The 15,782-nt window shown below is 41.0% G+C and overlaps 1 protein-coding gene across 1 annotated transcript in view; it reads right to left on the reverse strand.

Moving 5' to 3' along the window:
* Positions 1-15,782, reverse strand: part of LOC128376871 (nesprin-2) — an 86,453-nt gene that overhangs the window by 4,012 nt on the left and 66,659 nt on the right. Inside the window, exons 95-110 of the mRNA XM_053336726.1 lie at positions 14,663-14,821; positions 13,612-13,778; positions 9,027-9,189; positions 8,470-8,660; positions 8,031-8,181; positions 7,289-7,471; positions 6,690-6,827; positions 6,131-6,322; positions 5,136-5,424; positions 4,039-4,107; positions 2,583-2,704; positions 2,360-2,486; positions 1,222-1,424; positions 915-1,091; positions 456-584; positions 147-338 (exon numbers count right to left, since the gene is read on the reverse strand). Coding sequence (XP_053192701.1) covers positions 147-338; positions 456-584; positions 915-1,091; positions 1,222-1,424; positions 2,360-2,486; positions 2,583-2,704; positions 4,039-4,107; positions 5,136-5,424; positions 6,131-6,322; positions 6,690-6,827; positions 7,289-7,471; positions 8,031-8,181; positions 8,470-8,660; positions 9,027-9,189; positions 13,612-13,778; positions 14,663-14,821 — 2,652 coding nt within the window. The remainder of the gene's footprint in view (positions 1-146; positions 339-455; positions 585-914; positions 1,092-1,221; positions 1,425-2,359; positions 2,487-2,582; positions 2,705-4,038; positions 4,108-5,135; positions 5,425-6,130; positions 6,323-6,689; positions 6,828-7,288; positions 7,472-8,030; positions 8,182-8,469; positions 8,661-9,026; positions 9,190-13,611; positions 13,779-14,662; positions 14,822-15,782) is intronic.

The following is a 15,782-nucleotide window of genomic DNA, read 5'->3' on the forward strand; positions in this document are numbered from 1 at the left end:
ATCAAATCAAATGACAGACACTTTTGTCCAAGGTAACATATAAAAAGAGGTACAATCCAAGCTTCAACAGATCAAGGAGAAAAGATGCCTTAGCACTCAGTTCATGAAGTCTATCAAATAAGTAAATCTGAAGGTTTGATGTTTACCAGACGTCTGTGCAGGCTGCTCAGGTCCCTGGTCACCTGCCTCAGGAGCAGCTTCAGTTTGCTGCCTGTCACATAGAGCTTCTCCCTGGCCTCGTCGCTGTCCTCTACCCCCTCCTCAGGCTGGAGCTGAGACCACAGACCCTGGAGGGAGGCCTGCTGAGCCTGCCTGCCCCGCAGCTCCTCCTGCAGATCCTGCAGACCACACACACACACACACACACACACACACATCAGAAACAGCTTTCTGTGTTTTCTTCTTGATTTAGAAGCCTACATTATAGGAGTAACTAAGCAAGGCTATGTGCTTACTGTGAGCGTGTTGCAGTGTTGTTGGAGGGCTTTGACGGATGTGTCTGGATGACTGATGTCCACAGCGTAGCGTCTGCTCTCTGCGTGGGCCAGCCACAGCAGCAGAGAGTGGAGGGTTTCATGGAACTCCTGCATGATGAAGGTTAAAGGTTATTTTTACTGTGTGAGCGGGAATATGTTTTGGTACAGAGGACAACATGACTTTACCACAACTATACCAACCTTATTAATGAGAACCTGTATATTAATTGTGATGACCTCAGGAATTATGTCCAATGATCAAGATCATACAGAAAGGTTTTTAAAAACACCTTCTGAAGTCTATCCATTTATCCGTACGCATTATTAAATTAAGAGCATTACCTTTTCCTGAGACATTCTAAACTCATAACACCTCCAGACTCAGGGCTGAACTGTGTATTTTGGATGTTTAATAGGAAACTTGGTTTTTCTTCTCACCTGGCAGCACATCAGAGTCTTCCTCAGACTGGTGTCCCACTGCTGGAGGCCTGTACAGGCTCTGCTCCACTCTCTGTTCATATCAGCAATCCTCTGCTGTAGCTCTGGGGCTTCTGGAGCTCGCAGGTTGACAGACAGCATGATAGACTTGTAGCGAGCAAACGTCTTATGCATCTCCTACGAGAGAGACATCAGTCATCAGTAATATAATATACCTATGAATATATGAATATACCTATGAATATACTGTGTGTGAACAAACTGAAGATTCATCATGAGAACTGTTGTATTTGCTCTTAATTATCACCTTCAGATCTTTAGCTCTGGCTGCCATGTCATCAATACTGGCTGCTGGGTCGGACTGCTGGAGGCGGTCTAGCTCCGGGATCACGTTTTCTAACCAGGAAGTGATGTCATCAAGGTTAGACGCGAGTTTCTGAGGCTCCTCGGGACCGGTGTCCAGGTCGGTCCTGGACTGAGCCTGATGCAGCTCCCAGCGTTCAATCACACCTGAGAGAGCAGCAACAACCACTAATGTAAAATATCTACCTCATAGAGGCTTCAAGGTGGATTTTCTGACAAAGAAAACTCACCATCCATAGTTTTTTGCAAATGATCATCAGGACTGTGCATTTCCAAGCTGACCATGTATCAGATAGAAATGAACAGCAGCATATGTGGCCAGGTGACCAATGATTTTAAACCAAAACACAAAACTCTAATTGATTCATTCTAGTGTATTAATGATGCTCAGTTCTCCTCTTAGATGGTTTATTTTTGAATTCTGTGATTTGGTTTAAAATGATTTTACTCTCTGATATCATTTGCTGCTTTTACTCTTGTCTGACAGGCTGGAATAAGTCTGTCTCAGGTTCTGCATGACTGTCACTGAATAACTCCCTGTGCCATACAGTACAGAACGATTAAACACCAGCTATTCCATTAAAGCTGTAACCTGCTTGTTCAAGTCTCTCTCTCTGCAATGTTATGCTGGTTAGTTTAATAACTATCTTGTGTTCTCTCATCTTTATACTGCTTTTTGCTTCTTTTTTAATTGAGTACTGTATGTAGGTCTGTCACAATATTATCGATTTATCATACAGTAACGTAATTATCAACATCATCAAGTTATTACGTTACTGATGATTACGTTATTGAATAAGATTTTTTTGCACCCCTCCATCTCTTTGTTTGTGTTGTTTCTATGTATATAAATTTGTATCTTTTGCATATAAGTAAGCAAAATCAAATCAACCATGATGACAAGGTATCTAGTGTTGCTTTGCAGTTCAAATGTCATTTACACCACATAACATCTCTAAGCTACTATTTTAAACTTTATTTGATTTTAAATTGCATATTGTTTGATTTATCCTCTGGTTTCCATTCATCTTTGTTCACAGTCTCTGCAGTTAATTAAATCATGTTCCACACGTCTCTCTCACCTGACTGTTTGTCTGAGGTGGACAGTCCTCTCAGACCAAAGTCCTCCGGCTGCTCCTCGTCATCCAGAAACAGCGAGGCTCTTTTAACTTTCTCGATGCTGCTGCTGCACTGAGACATGAGATGTAACTGGAGACAAAATAAACACAGTTAGTACTGACGTCATGATGGGAGCAGCAAATAGACTATTTAAAAAAAACTTTTATATATATTTTAAAAACGTACATAGCCCGGCTTCTGAGGGGTGCTGGTGAAGGCGGGTGGAGCCTGAGCGTGGCCCTCCACATCCAGCTGGAGAGACTCTTCTGGATCTCCTGGTGACCGCCATCTTGGAGTACTGCCTGAAACTGGAGCAGACACAGTGAAACCATCTCTGACTGATAATAAACCATTACATGATTACATGATGGTTCTCTGCTTAGGAGCTGTTGCTTCTGACTGTTTTTTATTTTTTAGATTCTGCAACAAATCCTGTACATTTTTTTCCATTGTCTTTGCTTTATTTTGGACAATAAAAACTCATTCAACAAATACCAGGATACATTGCATCCATTGTAAACTCACTTGATGCTTTTTGAGAAAACATGCAGGTGCTTAAAAAAATAAAACCTTGAACAAGCTGCAAAATTTCACCTTTGTGCAGAATGAATTCCAGCCCAAAGCCGGCAGAAATCAAGCTAGGTAAAAAAAATACCAACAAAGCAAAAAACTGCCCACCCAGAGCTTGTTGAAGTGCTTGTTATGTGTGTGGTGATTTTAACTTCATATTTCATATTTTGCACAATGATCTGAAGCAGAGAGATTGTGGCACCAAGAAGCAGGGCAAGCTTAAGCCGAGCAATGCTTTTGTAAAATTAAAAGTAACAAATTAGACGACAGTAAAGAAAATAAAGGCCAACTTCTTCTTGTTTTGTGTTGTAAAGCATTAAATCATATTTTCCTCATAATGCCACCTGCTCTCACACATAAATTCATCTTCGGAGCCAGTAAAGGTGGCCGATTTCCCTCAGAGATGGGTCTTGTTCGTTTCTGGTTGTTACAAACGTGACTACAAGTTGAGATGTGAAGCAAAGATGAAGGTCACAAGTAAGGGGGAGAAAGAAAAACCACAGAGAGACAGATGACAGGCAAAATTAAGGAAAAGGGGTAGGAGGATAAAAGAGAGGATGTTGGAGGAGGAAGAAGGAGCTGACAGTAACAAAACAGATTGGACTGGTGGAAAAACAGGAGGTTGGGGTGGGGGGGTGGGGAGGGGGGGGGGTTGGACACACAAGTGATGTATATGTGGAAAAACACACGCAAAGGCTGATAAGACAAAGATCCAGACTTTAACTAAATCAGACCAGCTGTTTGTGAAGGTGCAGTGCTGTTTAAATTCCAGTTGCAGTTCTACTCTATAAAATCAAATGAAATATACTAAAAAAATACCAACAGAGTCCTTTTACCTTTAATTACATCCTTTGACAAATCCTTGGCTCGACAAAAAATGTGTCGAAAGAAAAATGTTGGAAATTGAAGCGTTTTCCAAACCGCAGCTACAGGAAGCAGAATATCAGAGCAGCGGCAGCACGACAGGCAGTTAAGTGCAAGTGATACGTGAGCTGTTGGAAGCTAAGAGTGCCGTGAAGAGAGATGAGCGGCTTTATGAAGCATGCCACAGTGAAGATGTTCTGCTGCCTACCCAGAGAGGACGCTTGTGGGGCCTCAGGGGCTTCGACAAGTTCCTCCCGGTTCTCAGTCAACTCCTCGTCTGGGAGGAGAGAGGGGTCAGACCAGAGGTGTATGGATGTCTGTGAGTGTGTGATCTGTCATAGGCTACTTCTGGGGACACATTTCAGACTTAGGACCAGTGAAATGGGGACAGCTTGACCAATTTGGGACAAAAACTATGTCTTCAGTTTGGAAAAAAATCTGATTTTTGGGTCAGTGGTTAGGGTTTGGGTTAGGATAAGTTTTTGTAATGTCCCCTAAAATGACCATGGTTTGATACGCATGTGTTTGTGTGTATCTTATTTGTAGTTTGTAATTTAATTTCTATGATTTTTCCATTAAATCAGACAGTTGTTACATTTATTTTGTATGGCTACAAGTTTCCACTGCAGGAACTTTTCCGGTAACCCAGAAATAGTTTTGATATTATCTTGAGAAAATGTGAGGAGTAATTTTTTTTTACTAAGGATGTGTTTGTTACAATAAAAAAACACATTATGAGAAAACTTCTTCATTGTAACGAGAAAGGTATTTAGTAAAAATGACACAAAACATTTTCAGCAGTTTTCTCATATTTTCAGTCAGCAGTACGTTTCACCTGCAGACTAAATCTAACTCCTACTGTTAGCAAGTGCTCTCAGTCCTCTGCAACAACCACTGAAACATCACCTTAATGCAACACTAAACTACTAAACAACAACACTGTGGATTTTTACATTACAGCTTATCATACACCAAGGCTGCATGTCATAGAAAGCTGCTTTTTCAAAATAATGGTCACGTTTTCTTAATTAAATGGTGGAGAATGAAAACAGGGAAGGGAAGTGTTCCTGATTTAATTCCTAATGGTATTTGATAAAAAAAGGAGGTATGGTGGTCCTTTTTGATGAAGACGGATTCACTATATTTTGTTCCTATTTCCCCCCCGACTAGTCCATTAGAGCACTCACTGCCAATATTATAACTTTTTGAAACCCTTAAAGCATTAATAACTAGGAAATGTGAGTGTGTGTGAACCTTTGCTGTTAAAATACCACACAGGTTTTTCTGTGAGCTTAGAAACTCTACCTGATAGTGCACTGAAGTAAGCTCCCTCTTCCTCTTGCCCATCCTCCTCCTCATCATCCTCATGTGATGACGACCCTCCTACGTCTCCAGTGTGGTCCCACTCCAGCGGCAGGGAGTCCACACTCACTGGCGTCTCCCGCCCCGAACGCTCCAGGGGAGGGGTCAGCAGGTGGGTGGGTGTGGCCGGGAGGCTTCCTTGGCTCCGCCCGAGCCTCAGTCGGCCTATCAGCTCCAAGCTCGACTCCAAAGAAAAGGAGGTGCTGGAGAGCTCGGGTTCTTCTGCGATGGTCTACATAGAAGAAACAGTTATTGTTATTGGCCATGGATTGTGCTTTAAAGGAACTCTGTGGAGGTTTCTTGTAAACAAACAAACAAACAAGAAAAGTTTATATTCAGTGAGTCACACCAAAACCTACGTTCTTGAGGTCTAAAAGCATATAAACTTCTTTAATTCTTTTTCATGAAGCATTTGCAGCAGATGTTTGTAATACTGTAAATAGTGCATTGATTACATTCATTCATCGATGATCTGATTTTGTTGTTGTTTTATAACATTTGTGAACATGTTAGAGTCAGTCAGCATAACGGCATGAAACCATTAATCAATTGATTAGTCAAGTAACAGAAAATCAATAAGCAAGTATTTTGATAACCAATTTATTGTTCTGAATTAGTTTTTAAGGTTTAAAACGCCAAACTTTGCCAGTCCCACCTTCTTTCTTCTTCTTTAGTACTCTATGATAGAAAATCTGAATGTGCAGAAATGCCCTAATGTAAATTGTCCTTTTAAAGAACTTTTGGATTACTGAGTTAATATCATAATTAAGATTATGGTTAGCTTAAAATGTAAAGTGACACAAACCCGACTCCTGCAATTCACTGGATCTGCAGAACTAGGTATGAACTGAATCACGACTGCATCTTGTGAAAAGGAAGAGAACTGAAAACTGTGCATGAATTAAAGTCTAAATGGTGGACAGGATGTTCCGGCTCACCGGGGGCTGGCTGAGGCGCTGGTGGAAGCGGACCAGCCTGCTGAAAACCTCCTGGCAGTAGGAGTGCAGCTCTTCCAGCTCGTCCTCTATCAGCGCCGCATCCTGTGGCGAGCTCCTCTGGATCAGACCCTCTCCAAACACAATCAGCCCATCAATCCGCTCCGTGTTCAGGGTGATCTCCTTCTGGAAACTCTGCGGGGTCGCACGGTTGGACGGGCAGAGAACAAACCAAAATAAACCAAACATGACAACTTAAAAGTTTCAGAAGACAGGGTGCTAGGAAATGAACTGAGACCTTCTAAAAAATGATGTAACCCTCTTAACATTCAGGTCTAATAGCTGGAAGATGTGAGCACCAAGAGAAATAACTGAAGACAAATCTTATTCCACAAGACATTATAGTCCTAATAGATCATTTCTCCTCAAAAAGATATTAAGGCTTAAAAAAGATCTTTTTCCTCTCACTAGATTGACTAGCGAGTGTGTGCTTTTTGCGATATGTGTGTGTGTATGTGTGTGTGTGTGAGTGCGTGTGAGTTTGTGCTTTGTGCACCCTCACGTTGAGCTGCTGTATCTTGTGATGGACGTCGCTCTCTGAAAAGTGCTCGACGTTGGTGAGCTGCAGGTCCAGCTCCGTCAGCCACACCAGCATGCTCTCTCTGGTGCCTTCAAAGTCCTCCCTCTGGCTGGTGAAATACTGAGAGAGAAGATGAAATGAAGAGAGGGTGAAGAGGGGCAGAAAGCAACAAACACAGGCGGGTTTTAAATGTAGAAGAGAAATGGAGCAGTTCATCAGGTCATCGCCTATAGACTGTGACATTAAAGTTATTAGTTGGAAATAAGACATAAAAGCAAATGGGAGCGATGTGAACAGTGTGACAGAGAATCAAGACTGTGGAGACTTTCTGCTTTAAATATATAAGTGCACTATATAGCATACTGTACTGTATGTGACACACATAGGCACCAGTTTATCAACAACAACAATCTTTTGCTTTGTCACATGCATGATGTGATTTTAGGGCCTAAGTGTGGGTAAAAAATGCTGGAAGAGGAATACAAACAGGAGGCCGTGGTGATGACTGATTATACCCTCATTACTCGTCTCATGCATTTTAAACAGGGGCGCTGAGTCATCTCGTCTGTCCTGTAATGTACCTTGAGCCTGCGGAGGATGGCGGCCACTCTGCGGTGCAGTGTGTCCCAGCGCCGGTTGCCTTGGTGGACCATGGCTTTGAGCTGGCTGGCGCGGTCGGTGCGGTTCTCCCTGGCCAGACGGCGGTACTGGTTGTTCACCAGTTCTAACTGGGTGAGCCGCTCGTTAACCTGCCTTTGGAAACTCTAATAGAGGAGAGGAAAAAGAAGGATTAGTTGAGTGCGAGTCAATATTCCTCTTATAATATCAAAGATAGATAGATAGAGCTCAAACGATAAGTTGATTAGATGGTCAAGTAAGTCATTTTTAAAGCAAAAAACAGCAAATGCACTGATTCCTTGTTTTCAGGTTTCTTAACAAGTTCAATCTTTTGGACTTTTGGGGAATTTTACACCATTTTCTGACATTTTATACACGCTTTATATGAAAATAATCAGATTCTGTAATATCAAATCAACTTGTTTGATTTATAAATGTGTTTCTGTTACATGATAGTGAGTAAAAAAGAAATGTAATAGAGGAAGAGTTTATTGTACCCCTCTAAATGAACAGATGCCACAAAGCAAAGTGAGGAAAAAAATGTAAATGAGCTTCATGACAATGATTAAACATATTTTAAGCAGTGGAGACTGATTTCTAGACACTTCAACAAGAGTTTTTCTTCTCAGACTTAAATGTCTTAAAAGCCAGAAATAACTAGCTATTTATTATACATGTTATTTCTCCTCCAGCTTCACAACTGACCTCGAACTTCTTGAGCTCCTCCTTGGCGACGGTGTAAAGGACGTCTCCGGAGTTGGGGTTGGCCGCGGTGCGCTCGGCCATCTTCAGCCAATCCTCGAAGCGCGAGTAGTCGTCGAGGAACTTGCACCAGAGTCTCCACGTCTCCTCGATCCTACGAGGGGAAATCAAGCTGGAGTTAAAGTCCACTGTGGCTGTTATTCTGTAATTTCTTGCTATTTATTTATCACCTGCAGTAGTGACTCTGATCTTAATCAAAATGAGTGATTCATTTGATTAGGAATAAACAAACTGAGCTCAGATTCTTGCTTGCAGATTGATCAGAAGTGCACAAAATAATATACAGTAATAGCATTAATAACAGTGATAGCCAAAGACCCTAAAGTTCAAAAACCTGTTAGCATGTGAGGATTAGGTTATGCACTGTCTGTTTTCTTCCCACCTGAGCCTCCTGTCCAGAGCCATGGCACAGATGGTCCTCCAGCGTTGGTCCAGGCTGTGGCTGGTTTCCTGCAGGGAGTCGCTCTCCGCCTCGATGCCGCCTGCAGCATCTTCATCCCGCAGCAAAACATCACACAGACTGAGGACGGACGCTACGCCCTCCGTGTGCTGCTCGATGTCCCTCTGTAGTTCCTGGACAGACACGAGGACAGGCATTGCATCAGTGCACAGCAGTGAGATCATGTGCTAAAAGTCAGCCCGCGGACACACGGGGCAGAAGACGGGGGGGCACGGCATGAGACCACCACTCCCCAAAATTAAACAAAGGACAGATCAATATGAATTATTAATCATAAAAGAGACACAAAGAATGAAAGGGACCAGGAAAACAAAAAAAGTGGGTGAAGGAATACATAATTAAAATGTAACAATACTGTAAAAATAAACAGGATATATAGAAAGAAGGGAGGCAACACAACTGATAGAATGAAGAGAAACACAGATAAACAAATAAAATAGTGTCTGAGCAGGACAGGAACAAACAGCTGGATCAAATACCTGCTGCTCAGCAAGCCTCCTCTGGATTTCCTGGTGGTGACAGACGCTGTAGGTGATTGGTCGGGACAGTTCGGCCTCGATGCGAGAAAGCCACGAGCGGAGGTTACTCATGTTCTTATCCAGCTGTTGCATCGTCACCAGAGTCTCCTTCAGCTTCTTCACCCTAAACACAAACACACACACACACAGCTGATGTATAAAACCGTCCAAATCTCATTCTAAGCAATTCATAGTGACGCAAACAAATGAAGTTTTTAGAAGACTGTATATGTCTGTTGGTTGAGTTCCACTAAAAACTAAAAAGTGATTAATTGAAAGTTGAAAGAAAAAAAGCTTAGCAGGCTTTAAGATGTAAAATGATCCTGTACTTCACAAGGAGAGGAAGGAAAAATCAACGCTTAGGGGAATATCAGGGGACAAAGCAAATGATTTCATGTGGTAAATGTTATTTTCTCTATAAATACATTTTTTGATTTGCTGCTATGTTATAAACCATCCAGAAATCTCAGGTCATCTGGGAAAATCTAAGAAAACTAAAAAACTAAAAATATAGACAGAAAAGATAATAAGAAAGGAATAATATGGAAAGAAAAACTAATAAAAAAGTTGACATAAGAAAGAAAGGACAAATGTGTAAAGAGAGCAAAAAAGAAAAGAAAGAAAAACGAATAAAAAGATGACAAAAGGAAGGCAGGAAAAAATGCGTAAAGAGAAAAAAGAACAGAGACACAAAGAAAGAAAAACTAATAAAAGATGACATAAGAAAGACAGGAAAAACCCGTTAACAGAGAAAAAAAGAGACACAAAGAAAGAAAAAATAATAAAAGATGAAAAAAAGAAAGAAAGTCAGCTATAGTAAGTTTTTCCTTTTTTCAGACTGAGCTCTTTCAAGCAGCCTGGAGCAGCTTTTTGTATTAGTTTTCAATGAGAGTGAAGCTTTTTGCTCTCTGCTTTCATGTTGTTGAACACTTTATGTTCAAAAACGTCATCACATTAGCCTTTTTCCTCCCATCGTCCAATCAGATGAAAGCACAGCAAGCTGTTCTTCAACATAAAGACAGTATGGTGCACCTTGCACTTTGAAACCTGCAAAAACTGCTCTGTGTGATCGGGGTCTTGCTCTCAGGTGTCTCACAGTAGAACTTCCAAAGTCACCATGGCGACGGAGCCTCTCGTCAACGCGCACACACACACGCACCCATAGACACACTGACTGGTGTCATAGCAACGCTTGGCACAATAAAAGCTCTCTTCGGAAGCTTAAAAGCCCGAAGTGTGCCCCTTTTGGGAGTTTGAGTCAATTTCCCCATTTGATCCTTCCTCTTGTGTTGAGATCCAGCGGGGCCTGTCAGGGCTGAGAAGGAGACGCTCTCCACCAAAATAATAAGCTCTAAAAACAGCTCTGAGTGTAAGTGGCAGGCTGGTAAATGTATGAAAGGGGCCCAACAGATGCCGGACACTGGTTGATTGAAGATGAGTGAGTGTGAAGATGAGTGAGCGTGCTTTCAGGTCTCTTCCTATGAAGACTGCTTTGAGTTTTACACTTCAGTATTTAAATGTGTGTGTCATTTTAGATTCTAAAAGGGATTGGTTTAGATTGGTTTCAGATTACAGCAAAGATTACATTTAGGTCCTTGTATGCTATTGGAGAAGGTTATGTTAATGGGTAGTAATGAGTACTGGGACCTCAATACATTTTCACTACCTACCAAAACGTCATCAATATGTCAAAAACTGGCATAAAATCTACTCAGAAGAATATTCATCTTTACTGACAGTTTGATTCAACACGTTCTAATTCAGGGAAAGTTCTTCTATGGCTTCTGGTGTTAACTTAAACATTTGAATTTAATTGGCTTCTTTAGTTACATGTAGAATATCCACACAGGTATCCAGTCATGAACCACAGTATTGGCCAATTTGACCTGATGAGCACTAGAAGAAAAGGTTGTCAGGGGATCACCAAAGTTATTAGGGTTCATTGCCAGAGGACCATAATTATTTGTAACAAATTTCATGGGACCAAACCCCCTCCCTCCAAAAAAGTCCTGTTTTGGTCTCTGTCATTGGTCACATTGAGTGAGTACTGACCAAAAAGTGTCTGTAACAGAGTGTCTAAAACAGCCTAGTATCAAAAACTGGTGTTAACTGATGATTTTGTTGTGTACTGTTGTCTTTGATTACATATTTTCCAATTTAAATCATACTGTAAATTAGCTCATTTTGGTTAGGATATTAAAGAAATGTAAAAGGGGGTTTGTCAAAAAGAAATTCAGAAATGAAGGTAGAGAAAGTTTTTGTGATTGCTACCAAAAAATGTGTATTGGCACCAGTATCAAGTTTCATGCAATGCCTTTGTCCTTGTGGTCAAAGTTTGCACATAATGTGGAAGTTTGTAGTTCATGTCCATGTTTCAGGCTTTGTGTTAATGGTTGTGTAATAAACACAGTACAGTAAAGCCAGTGTGAATACTGTCCAGGAAATACTCTTCCCCTCTGCAGTTACAACCATCCTTGTCAACTAAATTGTCTCTCTCTCCCTTTCACCCCCTCTCTACCTCTGACAGCTTAACAAAGGCCAGCAGCTTCATGTGGAGGCCCAACAAAGACACAAAACCCGGTCAGGGGTCCATGCTGAGGAAAAAAGGGGAGAATGGATGGAGAAAAGGGGTAAAAAGGAGCTGGAGGATAAGTGAGGATGTATGGTTGGTGGACAAGTTAACAAAGTACAGCCAGCCGTAGGAGGGCTTGAAGTTACCCTGAGATTTAACTACTGACATTTAATCTTTCACTATAATTATCTAGCACTTTATAGTATGTGTTTCTGGGATTCTACCATTTACTTTAACATAATTATGGTCTGACTTAAAGTACATCTAATAATTACAACATCCATTAGACTACAGAGTGCATGTTTTTAAATATCCTACCCCATTACAAATGTAAAAAATTGGACTTCCTCCACTTGGAAATGTTTCTATTTTCCTCATTATTTCTACTTTTAAAAACAGAAGACAGAACTAGAACAAATATGAGGTTCACCTTGAATCTAAAGAGCTTTTTAAAAAAAAAAGTCTTTAAGATTATTGTTGTGGTCTGCACCATTTTCAGTCAGAAAGCTATGATAAAGTCACTGTACACTATACCTACCCAGCACCAAACGGTTTAGCAGAGTGAGCAGCAACCTGGTGAACATTGTTGAGCATTTAGCGGCTAAATGGTCAGATATTTTCCTCAGGAGTTGGTGGAGACCAAAACTGAGCTGAACGGAGAATGAAACTTGGATTTACATTGACCAGGTGGCCAAAAATTACTCCAAATGAATGTTATGCCATTCCATGTCTGCTGCATGTGTAAAGAGGAAACTTCAAAGCTAAAAGTTAAGCATTGAAATGGTAGCATTGTCTGCTTTCACTGACAATGCTACCATCCAACCCCTTTAGCTCAGTTGAGCCCCTTAGCTCATTGTTTTGGATTTAAAAGGCCACACATTTACTGTGTAAATCAGTGTCATTGCTTTAATGCACCCAGTTTCTACAGTAGCAACAGCAGGCAGGCTGTAGTAGTAAAACAATCCTGGATGAACCCACAGTTGGCTACTTGCCCAGAACTAAAAGACAGAAAGACAAAGCTAGCAAGAAGGCGGTGAAGAGAGTCAAACGTTTAGCAGCCTAACAGATATTATCTATATATATCTCAGTTGATGGAGTCTCAACTAAAGTTCAAAGAAGTGCAAACATTGGACTTAGTTGGCTACAATAAATTAATAATCCCAATGTGATAATGTTCTTCTGTGTCTGCTGGACGTTTAAGTCTGGTGGTCTTCTTCTTCCTTATGGCCAAAAGTCCATTAATTCAGCTCTAATATTCCCTGTCTTGCCATGTGTGTTCCCTAAAATCTGTCCCTGGAATTGTTAAGGGTGCCCCGCTTTGAGAATCACTGATTTAATGCATGCCGACAGACTACTCCCCCTCCTCCTCCTCCTCCCAGCCTCCCTCTCCCCACATCATCCCACTCTGACAGCCTAGAAAACTGGGGGGTCAGTGTGGACACAGGGACATATGGTACTGTCTGAGATTTAGCTTTTCTTGGTGGTGTTGGTGGTGGTAATGGGGGTGGGTTATGGGTGAAGTATCTCCTGCTCTTCCACAGGATTGTCCATCTGTCTGTGGGGTGGGGGTAGGTGGTGGTGGGGGGTATCGGGGGCAGTAACAGTTCATCATCTCAGAGGCTTAACCTACAGTCTGCGTTGTACATTAGAAGCCGTGTATTCCTGACAGCTGCGGAGCACAACTAACACAACAGCAGGTGGATGGATCCACATTAGAACTATTGTTTAATTAAAGGCTCCCAATTAAAGCCTTTCAATGCTTAATGATGCTTTTTGAAGTGGAGTGGCTTCGCTGTGAAAGGTGCTTGTGCGGAAGGCTAAAATGTACTATTGTGTGCCTTTGAAAGCTGCTATACACATTATATTATTTCCTTCTGTGTTTTTTGAAAAGTGCCTGTTTGATACAAGCATCTACAGTACGTGGGTGACCAAACTCCACCACGCAGCCTCTGTATCATCATTGGTTTCACTCACCTGGCCTCGATGTGGTTGAAGAGGTTGTGCCAACGGTGGTTGACCTCCTGCAGCGAGCCGTGGACCTGGGTCTGCTTGGCCTCGTCGCTGGCTAACAGCAGCTGCTCTCCCAGCTGCTTCAGGTGCCTCTTATTCTCACTGAACAAATTGATTTCCTCCATGCAATCCTAAAGAGGCGTGACATGACAGGAGGATTATGCTGCTTTCACGCTTCATGTCCTCAGCAACAAAAGGCAGGGGAAACTCAAAAATAACATTAAGTATTAAGTGTGCTAGTTTCATATGCAGATTTTCAGAGGTGTTATTATGGAAAATATGTGAGTTAATCCCTGGATAATATGAGCACATTTCAAGTGCGGATTCAAATAGCAGTGAGACATAATTGCTAGAAATATTTCACCACTAACCGCCAGTTGTTGTAAAGCTTTAAACTAGTAAATAGCAGGCTGTAGTTTACTGATCTGGCTAATCTGTGATCAAATGGATGAGAAGTGAGGTTTTTTTAATGATCCTGTCTCGTGCAACTTTAAAAAAGTGTATTTTAGTTCAAATTAAAAAGGGGGGCAAGGATGCACCTATAAACATGCATTTGATCAGTCAGTTATCAACAGGAAGTGACATCTCCAGCTATTAAAATAATTAAAGCTACCATCAAGTGCCACTAATCTTCTCATCTCATCTTGCAGCCCAAAACAAATATCCTGCAATGTTCAAGCCAGTTATTATCTTGTTACTAAATGAGCATGCTTCAGGATGAGAAGGGAAGGTACAAAAGGCTTTCAGTCATTGAAAGGACAACTGTTGTGTATGAACAAAGGGCATGCGGCCTGCCCATTCCAGGCCACCATCTGCTATAAACAGCAAGATGCATGTTTAGATTTCAATCATGCCTACACAAGTGGTGTCCATGCCCTGGTTCACTGTGGGAGTACACAGGGTGAACTTTGTGCAATTTTTGGAGTGGTATGAAAATACTGTAGTATCCTACATTTAAGTATGAATATATGATGTTCCCCTATTTGCTGAGCAGATGTTTCCTTAGATCTCGTACCTTCTTCAGTTTCTCCACCATTTCCTCGATGCTCAGATCTCCACTGTGGCACACCTTGTTCTCCATCTGAGTCAGCCAATCACAGAACTCTTTGTTCTTGTCGTTAAAGATGTTCCAGGCATTGAGGCGGTCTGCGATTTCCTGCCTGCGCAAGGAAACCTGGGAAGAGTCAAAGTGGTAAAAGTGGCATTAAGCAACTTTTGCCTCACGTGAAGCCTGAAAGAGAACTCTTTGAAAAATATCAGTACAATGATTTTATTTTGTGAGCTGTAATTTTAAGGGCCATTAACATACTGACACCTGTGGTGTTGGCTAAACTGCAGTTAGAAACTACAGTGTGTTCTATTGTTCATTCACTGTCCCACCTGTGGGACACTTTAAGCTTGATGGCATTATTTTTAGGATCACTTAGATTTATTCTGACTTTTTAAATGTAAAAGATTTACCTGAATGAAACCAGGGTTATGAACATAATGAAAAGGGTTTAGGAACAGTAACCTTTTTATTGTTGGCACAGTGCTTTCAGGCCTAATAGGAGGTTAAATGAGTAAAAAAAAGATTGTGCTATTGAATTATTATAACCCTTGAAAATGGCTTATAAAGACATCTCATTAAAAAAGGAAAGAAAAGTCACCACAGACTTTCTTGGAGCAACTTGTAACTGTAACTGTAACTGTTTACCATGTCTGTGCACAAATACACATTTTAACAGAATATTTTTAACTAGATGATTTAAAGAGTTTTGCAGATACTGGAAATGATGAAGATTTGAATATAAATACATCAAACACACAAACTGGGGCTTAAGTGGAAGCTTTAAGTTTCTGTAAAACCTCAAACATGCTGCAGGCAACTGTAGTGGCAGTAGATTTTGACTTGAAATGCCAGTCAAGTTTTGATGATGGTTATTTAATAAGGTACTTCAGGTATGTATCTAGGAATCTGAGACTTCATTTCAATACACAACAGTGCATTTTGTAGATGTTGAGTGTGGTGCAAAGGGGCACATAAGCTGGTAAAACACATGTAAGAAAAGTTTACATAAATAACATAAAAATACTTGTTTTTAGAAAATATTTCATTTATAAGTGAGAAAAACAGAGTCAAATGAATTAAATGG

Source organism: Scomber japonicus, chromosome 17 (genome assembly GCF_027409825.1).
Source record: "Scomber japonicus isolate fScoJap1 chromosome 17, fScoJap1.pri, whole genome shotgun sequence".
In the NCBI taxonomy this organism is placed as follows: Eukaryota; Metazoa; Chordata; class Actinopteri; order Scombriformes; family Scombridae; genus Scomber; species Scomber japonicus.